General features: G+C 42.4%; 1 protein-coding gene across 1 annotated transcript in view; it reads right to left on the minus strand.

Annotated features, from left to right (window-relative positions):
- KRCC1 (lysine rich coiled-coil 1) overlaps positions 1-20,546 on the minus strand; it is an 81,984-nt gene that overhangs the window by 29,255 nt on the left and 32,183 nt on the right. Inside the window, exons 2-3 of the mRNA XM_077477986.1 lie at positions 9,819-9,925; positions 3,714-3,821 (exon numbers count right to left, since the gene is read on the minus strand). Coding sequence (XP_077334112.1) covers positions 3,714-3,821; positions 9,819-9,925 — 215 coding nt within the window. The remainder of the gene's footprint in view (positions 1-3,713; positions 3,822-9,818; positions 9,926-20,546) is intronic.

Here is a 20,546-nt window from a genome sequence, read left to right on the forward strand (position 1 = left end):
ACCAATAAATATACAGTTATTGACTTTTTTTTTACCAAAGACATGTGGCTGAATACATTTTGGCCTAAATGTATGACTAAAATTGAGTTTATTGGATTTTTCTAATAACAAAGTAGAAAATATCATTTTTTTTCAAAATTTGCGGTCTTTTTACGTTTATATCGCAAAAAATAAAAATCGCAGAGGCAATCAAATACCATCAAAAGAAAGCTCTATTTGTGGGAAGAAAAGGACGCAAATTTTGTTTGGGTACAACATTGCATGACCGCGCAATTACCAGTTAAAGCAGCGCAGTGCCAAATTGTAAAAAGACCTCTGGTCATTTACCAGCAAAATGGTCCGGTCTGTAGGTGGTTAAAGGGCAATGTACAAGTAAATCATTCTCTTTCTATCTTATAATGTTGAATTAACAAACGTTATTCTCGTAAATAGCACCGCTTTAATTACCATTTTATTATAAAAGTTACCTTAAAGCGGGAGTCCACCGGGACTCCGCGTTTTTTTTTTTTTTTTAAAAGCCAGCAGCTACAAATACTGCAGCTGCTGACTTTTAAAATAGTGACACTTACCTGTCCAGCGCGCCCGCGATGTCGGCACCCGAAGCCGATCGCTAGGTCGTCTGTCGGGTCCTGCCGCCGCCATCTTGGGTATGGGAATCAGGAAATGGAGCCTTTCGGCTTCATTTCCCGGTTCCCTACAGCGCATGCGCGAGCCGCGCGGCGCAATCCGGACGGTCCCCGCTGCCTCTGGGAACTGTGCGTTTCCCAGCAGGCAGCGGGGCACTTGCGCAAAGGGGCGGGCAGTTGCGGAAAGGGGCGTAATCTACGCCCCTTTCGGCAGACAGCTATCCCGGAAGTGGGTGCAGTTACCTGGATTATCCAGGTAACTGCACCCCCCTCCCCCCTGAAAGGTGCCAATTGTGGCGCCGGAGGGGGGGGGGGGGGATTCCGATGAGCGGAGGTCCATTTTAGGGTGGACCTCCGCTTTAAATTATTCATGCTTGGGCATTCCCATCTTAGTTGTGGGCAGGTGAAGCCCACAAGTATACACCTTCCTGGATACGATGCTGCTGTATTACCAGCATGCACCGCTGTTCTCGTGCATGCGCAGGAGGTACGGCTCACAGCGCCATACACTTCTGACATTATCATCACATCGGGCGGCGTCTTCGGAAGTGCCCACCCCGTTGTGATGGCAACAAAGCCCTCGTGGGGCCCACTGACTCTTGGGAAATGACGACACATATCTCCCAGGAGCACTAGCGAGCACAGGTGCAGAGGTAAATGACGCCAGGCGCAAGGGAGAGAAAGAGGCAGATTACAAGGCACCCCTTAGCAACAGCCAGGAAAGAGCGAGAAGGAAAAAAAAAAAAAAAAAACCCCAATGTTGTTGCTTAGGTTTATTTCTGCGGAATACTGCAAAGTAAATTTTATGGGTGGAACTCTGCTTTAATATACATGGGACGCTTTAACTTGACAGATAGTAACCGACATTTAAAAATAGCGCCTGAAAAGAAAAGGGTCCTTTCACTTTGGATCGGTGCGCTAGCAAGACGGTGAAAAAAGTCCTGCTAACAGCATCTTTGGAGCGGTGAAGGAGCGGTGTATTCACCGCTCCTACCAACTGAAATCAATGGGGCAGCGCGGCTATACCGCCAGCAAAGCGTCGCTGCGCTTAGCAGGCGGTTTTAACCCTTTTTCGGCCTCTAGCGGGGGTTAGAACCGCCCCACTAGTGGCTGAATACCACTGCTAAAACTACGGTAAAGTGGCGCTAAAAATAGCGCCGCTTTACCGCCGACTCCGCTCCCGCCCCAGTGTGAAAGGGACCTAAAATTGCTCAGAAAAAAAAAAATACATACAAAACTATTCAACACATCACGTCACTTCTGACGTTGTATTCTGTCGTATGAAAATTTTCGTATTGTGAGTAACCTCTTCACTTTAAACATGAGACTAGCATGCCACAAAAAAAAAGGGACGTTTGGTCTTCCGAAAATCTAAGCGTGTGTACGAGGCTTTAGTAAGCACATTTTAGGCACACATTTAACCCTTTGATGACCCCCGATGTTAACCTCTTCCCTGCCAGTGTCATTAGTACAGTGACAGTGCATATTTTTAGCACTGATCACTGTATTGGTGTCACTGGTCCCCAAGTGTCACTTAGGGACTGATTTGTCTGCTGCAGTATAAGTCGCTGATCGCCGCCATTACTAAATAAATAAAAATTCCATAAAAGTATCCAATAGTTTGTAGACGCTATAACATTTGCGCAAACCAATATACACCTATTAGGATTTTTTTTATCAAGAATATGTAGCAGAATACATATTGGTCTAAATTAATGAAGAAATTAAATTTTATACATTTTTTATTGGATATTTTTTAAAGCAGAAAGTAAAAAAAAAATTTTTTTCAAAATTGTCAGTCTTTTTTGTTTATAGTGCAAAAAACAAACCGCAGAGGTGATCATAAAAAGCGCTATTTGTGGGGAAAAAAAGAAATAACAAATTTCACGTGAGGACAGTGTCACACGATCATGCAATTGTCAGTTAAAGTAACGCAGTCAAACAGTAGAAAGAGCCGGCAACACTGAAATCGTTGAAGTGTCGTTTACTGGTACATCAGCGTGACAATATAACAATCGACTGACGCGTTTCGGCAGAAACCGTAGTCGTAGCTAGTTTAAAACAGATATGGCAAGCTTAATATGTATACCTAAACAGACTCCACCTTTAAACAATTAGCATATAAGTAACGCAGTCCTGGTCATGGAACTAAGAACTAGTGATCTCCATTCACACTTGTTCAAATCCAAAGTTGCGCCGACTTTGGAGTGCAACTTTGACGCAACTCATGGATGCTACTTTGGCTTTGACCAGTGATAATAGACAACTTTTGTATTATATAACATTCAGGTAAGACTTTCATACAACATTCAAGGGTTAACATTGACGTCTACGGCCTTCAATTTGTATGAAAGTCGAACCTAAGTAGTGCATAAACTGCTATGAAGTTGCTGCAACTTTACAATGCTGTAACTCGAACATATATGAATGGTTATTATTGGAAAACAATGTCCATGTTGCATCACAGGTCGCACAAGTGTGAATGGAGCCTTACTTAGAATGATTGTTTTTCCACTTCTTGGTTGAGTGGGGCACTGCTGATGTAGACCTAGCCTCATAGATGCATCCTGGGAAGGCTACATCACCAGTGCTTCTCGCCTCTGACGATGTGCTCTGTCACGTGTTCTAGGAAGCAGACAGATAGTAAAGGGAGATGGATTCATCTCCCTTAGTGAAAATGACCTCTGTGAGCAGAACGGGGAGGAAAAGGAAAATACGCATTGCTGCAGATTTCAAAGTGTCTTTGTTAGCGTAAGGTTAAAGCGAATCTTTTATAACTTTCTTGGCCTCCATAAATGACAGTGTTTGGAGCAAACACTGCATCCTGGGAAGAAAGCCACAAACACCATTTCCAACAGTACCAGCAGAGGGACAAAGTACAGCAGGGGAGCACGAGGGTCACAAGGCAAGGTAACTGCACCTGAATAGCATGCCACAAAGTGCTCCTAAGCCCCAGCCCCAAAGATGCCACACAAATACCAACTTTTCCTAAGTTAGTATTCGTATAAAGCTAGATGCCACGACTCTTCATTGGAATACTAAATAAAATTCAAAATACGGAAACACTGGAGAAAGAGGAAATCTTACACGAGAATGAATGCGCTCTGCTTTCTGATCTGCTCTCTTCTTAAAAGCCATTTCTTCCAGTTCTTTATTTAAGAAGTAAAGGCGAACTTTCTGAGCGTGTCTCTTACCCTGCAAAAAGAGTAATCAAAGCATTAAAGCAGTATTCTATGAAAAACTTTTTTCACTCACGGTTAGTGTTTGGCTGAAGCAATATATTCTCAATCAACTGTATTTACTCTTTTTAAATCATAATAGCAACAGAAACTACCCAAATGACCCTGATCAAAAGTTTACATACCCCAGTTCTTAATACCGTGTATTGCCCCCTTTAAGATCAATGACAGCTTGAAGTCTTTTGTGGTAGATGTGGATGAGGCTCTTTATCTTCTCAGATGGTAAAGCTGCCCATTCTTCTTGGCAAATAGCATCCAGTTCCTGTAAATTCTTGGGCTGTCTTGCATGAACTGCATGTTTGAGATCTCCCCAGAGTGGCTCAATGATATTAAAGTCAGGAGACTGAGATGGCCACTCCAGAACTTTCACTTTTTATGTTGTAGCCAATGACAGGTCAACTTGGCCTTGTGTTTTAGATCATTGTCATGTTGGATGTCCAAGTATGTCCCATGCACAGCTTCCTGGCTGATGAATGCAAATGTTTCTCCAGTATTTTTTGATAACATACGGTATTCATCTTGCCATAAATTTTGACCAAATTTCCTGTGCCTTCGTAGATCACACATCACCAAACATCAGCGATCCACCTCCGTACCTTTCATCATAGGCCTGGTCGACGCCTCTACAAAACGTAACATTTATGATTGTGGCCAAAAAGCTCAATTTTGGTCTCATCACTCCAAAAGACTTTGTGCCAGAAGATTTAAAGGCTTGTCTCTGTGCGGTTTGCCATATTGTAAGAGGCATACTTTGTGGCATTTGCATAGTAATGGCTTTCTTCTGGCAACTCGACCATGCAGCCCATCTTTCTTCAAGTGCTTCCTTATTGTGAATCTGGAAACAGCCACACCACATGTTTTCACAGTCCTGTATTTCACCTGAAGTTATTTGTGGGTTTTTCTTTGAACCCCGAACAATTTTCCTGGCAGTTGTGGCTGAAATTTTAGTTGGTCTACCTGAACGTGGTTTGGTTTCAACAGAACCCGTCATTTTCCACTTCTTGATTAGAGTTTGAACACTGCTGATTGCCATTCTCAATTCCTTGGATATCTTTTTAAATCCCTTTCCTGTTTTATACAGTTCAACTACCTTTTCCCACGGATCCTTTGACAATTCTTTTGCTTTCCCCATGACACAGAATCCAGAAACGTCAGTGCAGCACTGGATGAAAGATGCACGAGTCTGTCAGGAGTCCAGAAACGCATTGACCTTTTATACACGGACACTAATTACAAGCAAACAGATGGCAGGTGAGGATGGTTACCTTTAATAGCCATTCAAACCCCTTTGTGTCAACTTGTGTGCATGTTATCAGGCCAAAATCACCAGGGTATGTAAACTTTTGATCAGGGTCATTTTGGTAGTTTCTGTTGCCATTATGATTTTAAAAAAGAGTAAACACCATTGATTGATAATAAATGACTTCAGCCAAGCACTAATCATGAGTGAAAGAAAAAAGTTTGTGTCATCATTCATATTCTCTGAAAAATGGCCAAGAAATCATAAATTTATGAGCACAACTGTAAAAGTAGATTCATAGTGCATATGATAACTTTAAAAAAAAAAAACTTTATGATAGAAATTATTCTATCCCTTCAAGTGTAGGTGTGGGTTGCCACCATCCCTAATATCACCATTTAATATTGAATTTTTTTTTGGGGGGGGGGGGGGGGATTTTGTCGGCAACCATATAAAACACACAGACACTTCATTTAAAAAGTACAAATATAGATTTCTTTATTCATTTTACATCATAAAATAGTCACCACTTAAACCTGTGGCATATTAAAAACAGTAATTATTTACCAAAGATAACGGAGGGTCTACATATACAGGAATAAACTTGTCAGATAGTGGTGGGATCAGTTGTCCGCTAGCTGGGATGTTACCCCCGCATTGAGATTCAGCTGGAGCTTCCAATGTGTTTTGAGCACAAGTCAAAACAGTTCTTCATCAGAGAAGTACCCCAATCATATCGGACTGTAAGACCACTCATGAGCCTCAGAAGCATCCAGCAAAGGAACCCATTCTTGGCTTCGCTACATGTGTGCTTGTCTCTCCTCCTTCCCACCACAGAATAGGTCCTTTGCTGGATGCCTCTGAGGCATCTTGCTGCATTTCGTTTACAGGTGTTTTTAATTTCTGGCCATTTAAAAAACTTTTATTTTTTTTTCAAAACACGCCAAAATGCCGCAAAACGGGATGTAAATGCGTCAAAACAGACGTTTTAAACGTGGGTTACTATCTGTCAAGTTAAATCGTTCAGGAGAGGTTGTAAAAACGTCCCGTGTACATGAAGCCTAAGTTTCAGAATCGAAGCAGTGGGGATGGCTACAGTACTGAACATCCATAGGCAATTTAAAGAATAATTTCAGACATAAGCTATATTATACATAGTTAAATTGGTCTGAGCTGGAACAATGTACAGACCATATCTGACTGATGCCCTGCAGAGAAAGGAACTGGGTAATCTGCTCTCCGTCCCTTTCTCACAACTGAGCCATCAGAAGTCTTTTTAGACCCCTGATATTTCATCAAAGCATCAAAACAGGGAAAAAAAAAAAATGTAAATAAAAAATAATATTTTAAAATAAAAAAAAATAAAAAAAAAATAAAAAGTAGTGACACTATCCACTGCCCTACTTTCACCAATCTCTGCCTTACTGACACCACCCTCTTGGGGGGGGCAAACTAAGTCCATTAATGCTGGCCATACACTATACGAAAAATAGGCCAAAATTCGGCCATTAGACCGTTTTTTTTCCATTTATCATTTGGATGTTTTTGAGCCTGAAAAATAGGATTTTTTTGTACTCACCGTAAAATCCTTTTCTCTGTAATTCACCCAACGACACAGCTCCTCTATAACTAAATCTGTTGTATAGCCTGCCATTAAGAGAAACTAGGCAAAATTGTTACACAATACACAGAACTTTAATCATGTAGAGAAAGGAGGGGTGGGTGCTGTGTCGGTCGGTGAATTACAGAGAAAAGGATTTTACGGCGAGTCCAAAAAATCCTATTTTCTCTTATATTCACCGACTGACACAGCTCCTCTCTGTAACTAAATGGGATGTCCCCAAGCAGTGCCAAAACGAGAGGTGGGGAAAAAAACAGCATAAAAACCCTCATCCACTATGGCAAGTGGGAACTAGTGAAACTAAACCCACAAAAAAACAGCAGTGTGTAGAAAAACACCCCTATATAACCGGGTATCAGGAGTGATCCCCAAGACCGCAACATTGCAGAAGCAATGCAGCAGTGCATTAACAAAACAGTACTGCGTTTTTATTGAAAAACCAGGAAAAAATTAAATTGCAACTACACGACCGCCTGCAAAACTTTGCGGCCAAAACAGGCATCAGCCGATGCACTGACGTCTACCTTGTAGAACTTGGTAAACATATGGACAGACGACCAGGTCGCCGCCTTACACACCTGAGCGACAGACACTTGGTGTCGGAAGGACCAAGACGTTCCGATTGCTCTTGTAGAGTGGGCCGTGACTGGAAAGGGGGGCACCTGCCCCTTCAAGGCGTAGGCTTGGACTACAATCTGTCTGATCCACCTGGAAATGGTGGCCGACGAAACCGCTATGCCTTTCTTAGGACCAGCCACCAAAACAAACAGTGAGTCTGACTTCCGAAAGGGAGCTGTGGCAGACAAGTACACCCTCAGAACCCTAACCACATCGAGAGCGTGAAGGGCCACCTCCTTGGGGTGCTTCGGCTTACAATACAATGTCCTCATTGATATGAAAAGCTGAAACCACCTTCGGTAGAAAGGACGCAACCTTATCCCTGTGGATGACCAGATAATGAGACTTGCAGGACAAGGCCGCCAATTCCGAAACCCTCCTGGCCGATGTGATGGCCACTAGAAAAACCACCTTCTGTGAAAGGGTCAACAGGGGCATATCCCTGATATTTTCAAATGGCGGCTTCTGAAGCGCCAACACCAGGTTCAAATCCCATGGGGGTAACGGAGGACGCACCGGGGGGACTACATGTCGTACCCCCTGAACAAAAGGTACTCACTAATGAGTGAGACTACAGGGGTCGCTGAAAAAAAGACAGCCAAGGCTGAAATTTGAACACACAGTGGACACAAGAAACAGCAAGTGATAGCACATGTAATGCTGCCACAAGAGAACAGTGGTGAAAAAAGAAAATGGCTGCTAAAGCTCATCAGGTGAATATCAGCTTTCCCTCTTCCAAGATGGCCGCCGTACAGCGCCATGCGGTAAGAGAACAAAAAATGAAAACGCGCTGCCTGCTAACAGTCAGAACAACCTCCACAAATACCTTTTTGGGACCCCCCCAGAGCCCCCCCACAGGTGAGAAAACAGCGAACACACACACACACACACACACACACACAGCCACCCCCCCTCAGGAGGGGGGAAGGAGGGGTAATAGGGACTTAGGAGAGAAGATAGGGAGGTGAGGTGGCCCCTGAATCAATCCCCCAGGGAATGCCCAGCTGCTCACCCCACCGAGGCAGGGAGAGCCGTACTTACCAGTCCTGAAGAGCTGGGAGACATTCCATCACAGATCTACTCCTGCACAGTTACAGGGTAGCTGCTGGCCCGGTATACTGTGATCCAGACAGCAGTAGCCCGGTCATATGTATAGCCCAGAGCATTGAAGCTCACAACCACCTCTGGAGCCGAGGTATGTCGTGGCCTGCCGAGCCTTAGATGCGGCCTGCTCACGCTCGATGGCCAGACTGGGGAGACTACAAGGACATTTAACCAGCCTGTGACCCATCCGGCAGTTGATAGAAGATCTCAGGATCTTTCATCTTTCACAAAAAGCAGCAAACCTGCAGCAAAAACATGGACCGAGAGGCCCGCAGGGTTTCCTAGGTCATTCTCCTTACTAGGCAAAATAAAAACTGAAGCTGCTGGGAGCAGTGGGAAGGGTTGATAGCACAGGGTCTGCCCCCCAGGGGTGGGATTAAAGTTCTGTGTATTGTGTAACAATTTTGCCTAGTTTCTCCTAATGGCAGGCTATACAACCCATTTAGTGACAGAGAGGAGCCGTGTCAGTCGGTGAAAATAAGAGAAAAAACGAAGGACAAGTTTAGAAATTTGATCGAACGATAAATTGAAAGGTTAATGCGTTTCCCGTCCGACCTGTCTGCACTAGTTATATGTAAAAAAAACTAACATAAAATGTATTTATGTCCACTGAACCCTTTATCGGTCGATGGCAGCATCGTTTACGCTCGTGGCCAAGTGTTAGTTTTTTTCGAAATTGGGTTCGCCCGATTTTTCATATATAGTGTATGGCCAGCATAAGAAGGTCTAGCTTCGCCACTGCTGATAGTCCCTTTTAACTGATCGGCACACCCCCATGTGACAGTGCTTAGGCCTGGCAACTGGCAGAGCAAGTCCAGAGCACTGCCCTCCAGAAGCGTAAGTAGAGTATCAATGCCATGGAGAACTGTCATATTTGGGATTGAAATGTGGCAGACTACTGTCAAAGAATGAGTGCCAGCCTGGTAACTAATGCCGTGTACACACGACCGGACTTTTCAACATCAAAGGTCCGACGGAACAATTCCGGCAGACTATTCGATCATGTGTGGGCTGCAGCGGACTTTTGATTTGCAAAAGTCTGACAGACTTTTGAAATGGAACATGTTTCAAATTTTTCAGCCAGAACTCTGCCGGACCCAGTTCCTACCAAGAAATCCGCTCGCGTGTATGCTAGTCCGACGGACAAAAACTGATGCTAGGGCAGCTATTGGCTACGAACTTCCTTATTCTAGTCCGGTCATACGTCATCACGTTCAAATCCGTCGGACTTTGGTGTGATTGTGTGTGGCCAAGTCCGTTCATTCGGAAAGTCCGTCAGAACTCCGTCGAAAGTCTGTCGGACCTAAGTCCGGTCGCGTGTACGCGGCATAAGAAGTTATCTGAATCAACTTTATTAACTAGTAACATACCTCATAATGTGCATTTCTGTGGGATTCGAATTGAAGGACTGCTCCACACACTCTACAGAAGGTGTCGGTGAAGAGTTCCTTTTTGGTTATCTCATCCAAAACTACTTCTGTGAAGAAAAAAGAAAATGAATTAGAAAAAAAACACAAAGCATAGTAATATAGGGACTTATTATATTTATTTTGTTTTTTGCCCCATGATTGAAGAAACAGAACGTGATATGCTTCCGCAAAATATAACTGCTAGTGCAGTTGTGCATTGGCGAGGGAGAGTGTGGAGGATAAGATTTTCACATTGCAAGTACTCCCCCTTGACATGTCACCAATCAGTTCCACTAATCTATCAAAGTGGCTGTAAAGCGAAGTTTTTTTAAATATAAAATAATAAACATGTTATACTGACCCGCTCTGTGCAATGATATTGCTCAGAGCAGCCCTGAACCTCCTCTTCTCCGTTCACCCACTGGTGATCTTGGCTCCTCCTCTTCTCCAAGTGTACTGATCTCATTTCTTGACACACTAAAATGCCAGGACAGTACAACCCCCCCCCCCCCCCCAAAAAAAATGACCCCCTTTTTGGAAAGTAGTCACTCCAAGATATTAAAAAAAACTTGCCATGCCTTTTATTAACGTAATTTTTTTCTCACTTTTTTGGGGGAAAATTAATAAAATAATTTGTTTTTCACAAAAGTTATTTGTTATTTTAATAAGTTACATCTCACACACAGCATAGGCCTACTTCTTAATACACCCCAAAAACACATTCTGCTACCCCCCCCCCCCCCCCATTATGGGGATACCACATGTGGGACTTTTTTCACAGCCTGGCCAGACAGAGGGGGCCAAAATCCAGGGAGAAACTTCAGGATTTCTACATTATGCATCTAATTTCCTGTCTACCCATTACATTTTTGGGGGCTCTGGAGCACCAGGACAGTAGAGACGCCCATAAAATTACCATATTTTGTAAAGTAAACACCCTAACGTATCTTCTAAGATCCATAGTGCGTCTTTTTAAGACTTTTTACAGCATTTTTTTTGCCACAAGTTTTTGGAAAACGCAGAATGAAAATGTTATTTTTTCCACAAAATTGTCAGTTTAAAAAAGGGGTTGTAAACCCTCTTTTAAAAAAAAAAAAAAAAAAAAAAAAACAACAAACATATGGTACTTACCTCCACTGTGCAGTTTGTTTTGCAGTGTGGCCCTGATCCTCATCTTCTGGCATCTCCTAACGGCGCTCGTGGCTCCTCCTTGAATTGGTAAACCCCCTAGGACAGTGATGGTGAACCTTGGCACCCCAGATATTTTGGAACTACATTTCCCATGATGCTCATGTACTCTGCAGTGTAGTTGAGCATCATGGGAAATGTAGTTTCAAAACATCTGGGCTGCCAAGGTTCGCCATCACTGCCCTAGGAGAAGCGTTCACCCTGGGGGTTACCTTGCGGGCACGCTCCCAAGTCCAGAATTTGCGTCAATAGACAGAATGCCGGACTCTGGTCCACCCTCGGTGCCCGTGTCATTGGATTTGATTGAAAGCAGCGGGGGCCAATGGCTGCGCTGCTATTAATCTATCCAATCAAGAGCGGAGAACCCCGGGTGAGTGCATCTCTGCCGAGGGAACAAACGGGTTCAGGTGAGTAAAATGGTGGGCTGGTCAATTTCAGACGTGTTTTCTGATTCAAGCATGAAGGTGAAAAAACACAAGGCTAACCCCTTTAATTACATATTTCTCATACACAGCATGGGCATACTTGGAACTACAGTCCAAAACACGTTCTGCTACTCCTGAGTATGACGATACCACGTGTGAGACTTTTTCAGCATCTGGACTGATAATGTAGCAGACATTGTATCTTGTGTATCAAACAAATCAACCAATTGTATCAAAACCAATTTACTGTAATGGCCGCCTCTATACAAGTGGTTAGGGAGTATAGCTTAGTGTAGTGTCAACTTTAGCAGTCCCTATGACTTTAAACCAAGAAAGCCTAGTCTACTGGTACCTGGCTGCCTCCAGGAATGCTATGTTTACTGGCCAGGGGGTACAGGAGGCTTAAAGGAAGAACAAAATAGTTTCTGTGGTTCCAGGAGTGTGGTTGTTTGTAGGGGATGGCTGGGACTGGGGTCATGCAGGAACATAGACAGTCGAATGTGAAGATGGGTCCATTCAGGCGCAGGCAGAGACATGGTCAAACAGGCAAAGGATCAGTCCAAGCAACATGCAGAAATAAGGTCAACAAACAGGCCAATCAGGAAAGTGGATTCTAGCCACACTAGTCAGACGACATGGTGGCTGGTGATTGGAGAACAGTGACTGGCTGCACTAGGGCTCACTCACTCGTGGTTTAGCAGCGGTTTTACAACCCTTTAACCGCCAAACCCCCTTTAGCTGCAGAGGCACGATGCTTTGCCTCACAGCTGTGGCAGGAATTCTAACCCCCCTGTGTGCCTGCTGAATGTGACCCATTCAAGTGAATAGGGTTGCTTGTGCAGGGTCCAAGGGGTTAAATCAGGCGATGAGGAGGCAATATGTCTCCTCACTGCCTGTGAAATGCTCTCTTAAATGTGATCCAAACATGGATGAATCTTCAGACAGCATCGCACATGTCCTTAAGTGGTTGTTAAGCCACTACTATAAAAACCTCCCATCCCCTCTGTAACATAAAAATATGTGTCTGTCCCTGTGTCTGTTATTTTTTAGTAATACACTTATCTTTAATAACAGTCTTCCATTCAGGTATCGTGGGCTGTTGGCATCAGCTTATGTGGCTTTGCTCGCTTCCTCTATCCTTGGCACAACACTGATGCTTTGGAATGGTGGGTAAGCAACCCGCGATCTAGGCTTGCCAACCCAGAGCAGGAAGTCGGGGGGCCACATCTGAGGGCTCCACAGGCCACTGGTTGGGCATCCTTTTCCTAGAACATGACCTATACTGCCCAAAGAGAAATTGACCACTTGCTGACCAGTCCTTTTCTGGAACTTTTTGTTTACATGTTTAAATTGTATTTTTTGCTAGAAAATTACTGCGAACCCCTAAACTTTTTTTTTTTTTTTTTTTTTAGCAGAGACCCTAGAGAATAAAATTGCAATCGTTGCAATATTTTTTGTCACACTGTATTCGTGCAGCGGTCTTTCAAAACACAATTTATTGGGAAAAATACACTTTAATAAAAAATACTAAAGTTATCCCAATTTTTTTTGTATAATGTGAAAGATGATGTTATGCCAAGTAAATAGATACCCAACTTGTTATGCTTTAAAATTGCTCACGTTTGTGGAATGGCGACAAACTAAGGTACTTAAAAGTCTTCAGAGGTGAAGCTTTACATTTTTTTTTTTTTACAGGTTACCCGTTTAGTTATAGAGGAGGTCTTGTAGTGGAGTGGGGCCATCTTGCCCTCACTTGACTTCCTGTCTAGCCGTCAGCCGCATCGGATTGGTTCCGGGCATACCGATGACTCCAGTAAGCTCGTAAATGACTGGGAAGCGGCCGAGGGGAGACACCTCTCCCGCAGTCTCTAAAAGTGATCCTGTGGTAAATCCGCCACTGGAATCACTTTGATGCCAAATCACCCACAGAACAAAATCATAGTGGGGTTAATGGCATCATGTATTAAATGGCAAAGTAATGACATAAATGTTATGTGGGTGGTCAGTAAGTGGTTAAGCCCCATCTGTGGACAGGGTCTCCCTACCATTCCTTTGCACATTACCAGTCCTTAGATAAAGTGGTTGCATTTGTCTTCTTTCAAGCTTTTTTTAATTTTCAACTGGTGATGTTGCCAGTAGCACACTTCCTAAGGTGACAACAATAACTTAATGCATTGTATTACAGGCAGGGAGTACACAGACTGGTGCAGCAAGATCCCCTTCTATTCCTTCATAACCCCACCTGGAGGTGAATCTTCCACAAACACCAGTTTCTCCTACATACAGATGGGGATCAAGCTGCACCAGTCTACACCATGCACAAAGCTCTGCATACCACTTTGGTTTAGTACACTGCAGACTGGTGGTTCTTAATGTCCAACCAGGCAAGGTCTCTAGTCGAGATGTAACGAACTAAAGGACAAGATCCAGAGATCTGCATCTTCATAGTGTCCAGTCCAGTCACTCATGGGTCTCCTGCCCACGGTTCTGCATTGCCCCAGTGGTTGCTAAGATCACTTTACACTTCTTTTCAACTGACAACCAAATATGCGCTTGAAACTGGCATGCTAGAGACACAGATCTCTAAGAAAACGTTACCTTTAACCACTTCAATACCGGGCCTATTCTGGCACTTCTCTTCTACACGTAAAAATCATTTTTTTTTCTCGAAAATTACTCAGAACCCAAAAACGTTATATATATGCTTTTTTTAACAGACACCCTAGGGAATAAAATGGCAGTTATTGCAACTTTTTATCTTGCACAGTATTTGCGCAATAATTTTTCAAACACCTTTTTTGGACAAAAAAAAATGTTTTATGAATTAAAAAATAACAAAACAGTAAAGTTAGCGCAATTTTTTTGTATCATGTGAAAGACGATGTTGTGCCAAGTAAATAGATACCCAACATGTCACGCTTTAAAATCGCGAAATTGCACACACTCATGGAATGGCGCCAAACTTTGGTACTTAAAAATCTCCATAGGTGACGCTTTGAAATTTTTTTACAGGTTACCAGTGTAGGGGTACAGAGGAGGTCTAGTGCTGGAATTGTTGCACACGCTCTAAAGCACGCGACGATACCTCACATGTGTGGTTTGAACGGCGTTTACATATGTGGGCGGGACTTACATGTGCATTCGCTTCTGAACGCGAGCTACGGGGGACAGGGGCATTTAAAAAAAAAAAAATATATATATATATATATATATATATATATATATATATATATATATATATATATATATATATATATATATATATATATATATATATATATATATATATATATATATATATATATATATATATATATATTTTACTTAATTTTTTATTTTTGCACTTTTTTTTATTTATTTGATCACTTTTATTCCTATTACAAGGGGTGTAAACAGCCCTTGTAATAGGAATGGTGCGACAGGTCCCCTTTATGGAGAGATGCAACCCATAAACAATGGGGTAATAAAATAAACTATATATTAAGAAAAGAGAGATTAGCATACAAACACAGAGGAGTCCCTCAAAAATTTGTTAAAATTTGGCATTATTGGATTGACTCGAATAACCCACTATATGATGGCTCATATGGAGGGGAGGGGGAGGAGATCGATCTATAACAATTCAATATGATGAGAAGTCTATAATATAAAAAAAAAGATAGAGGTGTATGTTTGTTGTTGCTTTGTCTTGCTAGTTTTTGTTTTTTGGGTGTTCTCATTGTCTTTTGTTGTTGTTTTTCTATATGTATATTAAGAAATGAAATGATGGCAAGTTATTTATAGATATTATATTCTTGTTTAAAAATAATCCTATTTTTTTCTTTTGTATGGCATAAGCATGATAAAAATAAAAAAAGGATTACAATAAAAAATAAAAATAAGTAGCACAGTGTTGAATAGCAAAAATTGGCCTGGTCATGGAGGGGTAAAACCTTCCGGAGGGCAAGTAGATAAACCTTCTCAAGTACCTCTTATATTGGCACCTCTCAACCTTTTTTACCCAAGAAAGCCCCTAATAAAATTAATTTATCAGGGGTCAGGAGGAATGCCACCCCTCCACCTTACAGACATGCTTAAAAAAAAAAAAAAAAATTAAATATTGTTTGCGTCCTGCTGATAGCTGTCGAATGGCATTGACCAGACACTATGCAGGCACCATCAGATAACTCAGCAACAGCTCAAGGAAACCCTAACAACCTCTGGAGGAGGAAACCTAGGGTTCCACAGAACTCTCATTGAGAACGGCTGCCTTACATTTCTACATTTAAATTCTCTGTATTGTGCCAGTTACCAACTGGTGTCATTTGGTGGCACTTGTTATCAGCCTCTAGGCAAAATGTAAAATGCTTGATATTTGCCTGGGTGGATTTGATTTAAATCAAGTTGATTTAAATCACTAGTAAAAAGTAGGGTTGCACCGATACCACTTTTGTAAGACCGATACTTTTTTCAAGTACTCGCCGATACATTTTATATTGTCATGAGACAGTGGCACCAATATGCAGCACTAATGAGGTGTGGACTATGTTAGTAGTTTTTTTTTTTACAATTTTTTTTTTTTTTTTTACAAAGCTTTTTTTTTGGGGTGTGGGAGGTGGCGAGTGTACGGTCTGTGTGTTTATTTTTTATAATATTTACAATTTATTCCATTCATAAACTGAAGCATCGTAAACACTGTTTACGATGCTCAGTTACGAACGGACAGAATCAGTGATCATTGACTCTGTTCATTCGGAAAAGAAAAGAGCTGGTAAATGACCGATTTACCGGCTCCTCGATCTGCTCTCCATCCTGACAGTTCGAGGGCAAAAGGGGTGGAGGAGCACGAAGGGTGACAGGAGCGGAGCGTAAGATGGGGGGGAAAGGAGGAGCACACAGAGGGGGACTGGAGGCGGATATGGGGACAGTCATGGGTGATCAATGCGGGGGTGGGGGGAGTTACAATCACCGATCCCCCTGTATAGATTTCAATAAAGCAGCTGAAAGCCACAGGAGGGAGAGGAGGAAAAGTGACTGTCAGCTGCTTTATTGAAATCTATACAGGGGGATCGGAGCTTGTAACTCCCCCTCGCCGATCACCCGACTGCCCAGGTATTGGATCAAGCATCGGAGCATTTTCTCGCGTACAAGTACTCGGGCAAATACTTGGCATCAGTGAAACCCTAGTAAAAAGGCTTGATTTAAGGCATAACTTTTAAAAGAGCAACTGTTATCTCTGTCCTGTATCGGCTCCTTCTCTGACCCGCTGTTGACTCACCTAGAGTCTAATTCACTAATGGGAGGGCTGGTTATGCAGCAGTGACACAACAAGGCGAGGGATGTGGCGGCAGCACGTGAGTGGATGCCCGCTAACAGGCGTTGCCATGATGGATCTGAAACAGGTGCTCTTTAAATGTAAGGAATTATTCTTGCTGGTAGTTAGAATCTTTAATATTTGCAAACAAAATGAAGGTTTCCTATTTAGAATAAGCTGTCAGGTTAGTAAAACAGCGATATATAAATATCCCCTGTGATATCTATAAGTAGTGACAAGTACTCTTTATGGAGAGATCTGGGGTGTAATAAATCCCAGAGGCCTCCTCTGCCCTTAAAAGCATTTGATCATCCCAAGATTGGTGTGATCAGATGCTTTTCATAAAAAAATAAATAAAAAAAATAATAAAATGGCACGGTTTACATCTATGGAAACCAGAAGTGATGTATGCTCAACATTTCCAGTTCCCTATATCAGAGGCGAACAGAACGGCAGCTGGTCGGTTGGGTCTCCTGGTGGGATGGGAGAACCAGAGAAAGCTGTGGAGGATGGAAACATCCCCTCCCGCTGCATGTAAAAGCAATCCAGCAGTTAGCCCCTACAATTGATTTTACAAGAGAGCCAACTGTCGGCTCTAAAAAACAATACTGGGATGATGCCTGCAGCTGCAGTATAATGCACAAAAACACAACATAATACCCATTTTTCTGTAAAATATAAAGATATGATTTCATAAGTAAATAGATGCCTAACATATAACACTTTAAAATTACTGTATTTATCGGTGTATTTTTTTTTTTCCCTTTTTAAATAAACCACTTTGAGGCAAAATAATGCTCTGTGAAAATCAATGCAGCCTCAACTGTACCCATCTGCAGCCTGTTCTGTGCCCATCTCCCCCATCAATGCAGCTCATCATCTCATATGAAATCATGAGCCCTCGTCTGTTTCCTCGGCTCTCAGTCGGCAGTGACACACAGCCCGGCCTCCGCCATCGGCATTGGACCAGCTCCTGTGATGCATAGAACATTGGTCCAATGCCGGTGGCGGAGGCAGGACTGTGTGTTGTGTGACGTGCGAGCCGAGTGAGAGTCGAGCGGAGAGAAGATGACGGCTTGGCGATTTCCAGCGGCACTTGTCCCCACCCTCCCCGGGTACACTGTCAGCATATAACAGGCACCCACAATTTTCCCCCTATTTTTCATTTTGTTATACGACGATAAATACTGTACGGTGGAATGGCGACAAACTACAGTAATTAAAAATCTCCATAGACAAGGCTTTAACAGCCTTTACAGGTTACCAGTTTAGCACTACACAGGAGGTCTAGTGCTAGAATAATTGCTCTTGCTATAACCCTCGCAGTGATACCTCGTGTGGTGTGAACACTATTTACATATGTGTGCGGGACCTACATATGTGTTCTCCTTTGGGAGTAAGCACGCCGGCGCTTTAAAATAATTTTCTTATTTTAATTAAATGGTTTTATTTTTACACGGCCTCTTTTTTTTACCACTATATGCTGAGAGTTCTGGGGTATTTCAGGCTTGGTTCACATATGAGCCACATGTGGCTCACAGCAGGGGTCCATTGTGTGCTGGTTCACTGTTTCAGGTCTGAAATATGAGATATGTGCACCGACTCCATAGAGAGCTGGTCAAAATCTACTGCTATTGCAAATTGGATATGGGATCCTGCATCCAATTTGCAATGGTGTGAACCCAGCCTTAGACCCAAGATCTCTCCTCTGCTCCTAACAGCATCTGATCCAACTGAGATTGGTTTAATCAGATGTTTTTCAAAAGCCAGTAATGGCTATTCATATATGAGCAAAACCGGCAGTTGACAAAAGCCTTGTCGGTTCCAATTTCTTAGACCATAAAGATCAGGGAACTTCCGGTCATTGATTATCTCTATGGTAAGCTGACGGAGCCACAAGCTTCAGTCCTGGCCTCACTGGCAGAATAGGAGAGCCCAGAAAGGCTGCGGAAGACGGCAGGGGGGATCCTTTCCACAACATGTAAAAGCAATCCAGCAGCTATTTAGCCACTAGGATCATTTTTACATTAAACAGCATTGGCTGGCTGAAGAAAACTCTGAGACCAGAGGGTGTACAATTACGTCCTACAGGCAGGAAGTAGTTAAGCCTAATGGGTTCATACATAAGTTATAAGTTGCTAGCAGCAACTGTTTGGTTGTATAGAACTCATGCCTATAACTGCATTCTCTGAGCATGCGTGACAAAGTTTTGATGTCATAGCCAGCAAGGAAAAGATTGTAAAGTGGTTCTAAAGCCAACACATTTATTATAGCGGAGCTTCACCCAAAAGGAAAGCTCCGCCTGTTTGCCTTCTCCCCCTCCACTCCCCTGACACATTTGGCACTTTTGGGAGGAAAGCAGGTACCTGATTTTGACAGGTACCTGCTCCCACATCCAGCTGACTTTGCCACAGCAAACTTAGCCCGAAGTTCGGCCCCCCTCCTCATTCCCCGCTGCTGGGCCATACATAACGTGCAGCGTGCTTTGCGCATGTGCAGTAGGGAAGGCTTGCTGGTTTCCCTTAGCCAAGATGGCAGCTACAACAGCAGCACCCGAGCCCAGACTGTAAAATCGGCTCGAGTGAAGACACCACTGGATTCGTGGACAGGTAAGTAATAATCCTTATATTAAAAGTCGTATTTGTAGTTGCTGACATATTTTTTCTGAAGGAGCCTGGAGCTCTGCTTTAATGCATTCCCTGCATTAAGACAACATGTTAGTTGCTTGCCGTCCTCCACCAACCTACCTAAATACTTACCCGAGTCCTCGATCGATCCATCACTGTACACAACTGGATCGCTCCTCTTTACATAGGGACTCAGGCAACAGTGGGAACACACCTGTGTGCCCCCTTAGCAAAAGATTTGCTATGGGGGCACATGGAGAAGTGCAACCAAGATCACCGGTATGGGACTCCAAAGAAGGTTGTTCCAGGGTGCTTTGTGCAATACCATTGTACAGAGCAGGCAAGTATAAAATTTATATATAATTTTTTTTTTGTACCTTTAGCAATACTTTAATAAGGTTTATTAGCCTTTTATGAAAATGAGGTGGTAGTTACGGCGCTCTCCTATGCTAGTAGAATAAATCGCTTGCTATTCGTAAATGAAAATCGCATGACATAGAAATCGCATAAGGGTTGAATTATCACTTCAATTTTTAGTGTTGCTAAATCGCAGTGTAAATAACATATATTAGTGCAAAAGTTTTTTATAAACCAAATACAAAACTTATATAGCAGTGAAAAAACATACAAGAAGAAATAAAAAACCATTAAACAACTACTGTGCAAAAGTGCTAAGGTGCTACTGTGTGAATTGGTGCATCCAGTACCTGATTAGCTTACGTTTACTGTACATAAAAAAGACTCTTTTTTTTTTTTTTTTTAAAGTGCATCAAAAAACCAAAAACAATTGAAAAAAATTCATTGAAAAAATTACAATTAAAAAAAATAAAAATAAAAAAAAAATAATTTTTTTTTAAAAGGAAAAGTTTTGATTAGAAAAACAATCCTCAAGGAGAGTGCAGTCCCTCTGAAAAAAGTTTTATTCTTCCAAGAATTTTTCATAAACAGTCAAAGTGCCTCGTGCTCAGTGCCTTGGTGTATATTGAAAAACAACCTCTCTCTCATAAGGCGGTGGCTGTGTTTTTACTCCTTGTGAATATACGAACGTTTTAATCTACATATATGTGAGTAGCCACTTGCTTGTTTACAATAAAGGCATTGATTCATAATACAGTTTTGCACTATGGAAGTCTCTGTATCTCTTTTTATATTAGCA

This window comes from Lithobates pipiens, unplaced genomic scaffold (genome assembly GCF_037356315.1).
Source record: "Lithobates pipiens isolate NorthernLeopardFrog02 unplaced genomic scaffold, aLitPip1_a1.2 Scaffold_13, whole genome shotgun sequence".
Lineage (NCBI taxonomy): Eukaryota > Metazoa > Chordata > Amphibia > Anura > Ranidae > Lithobates > Lithobates pipiens.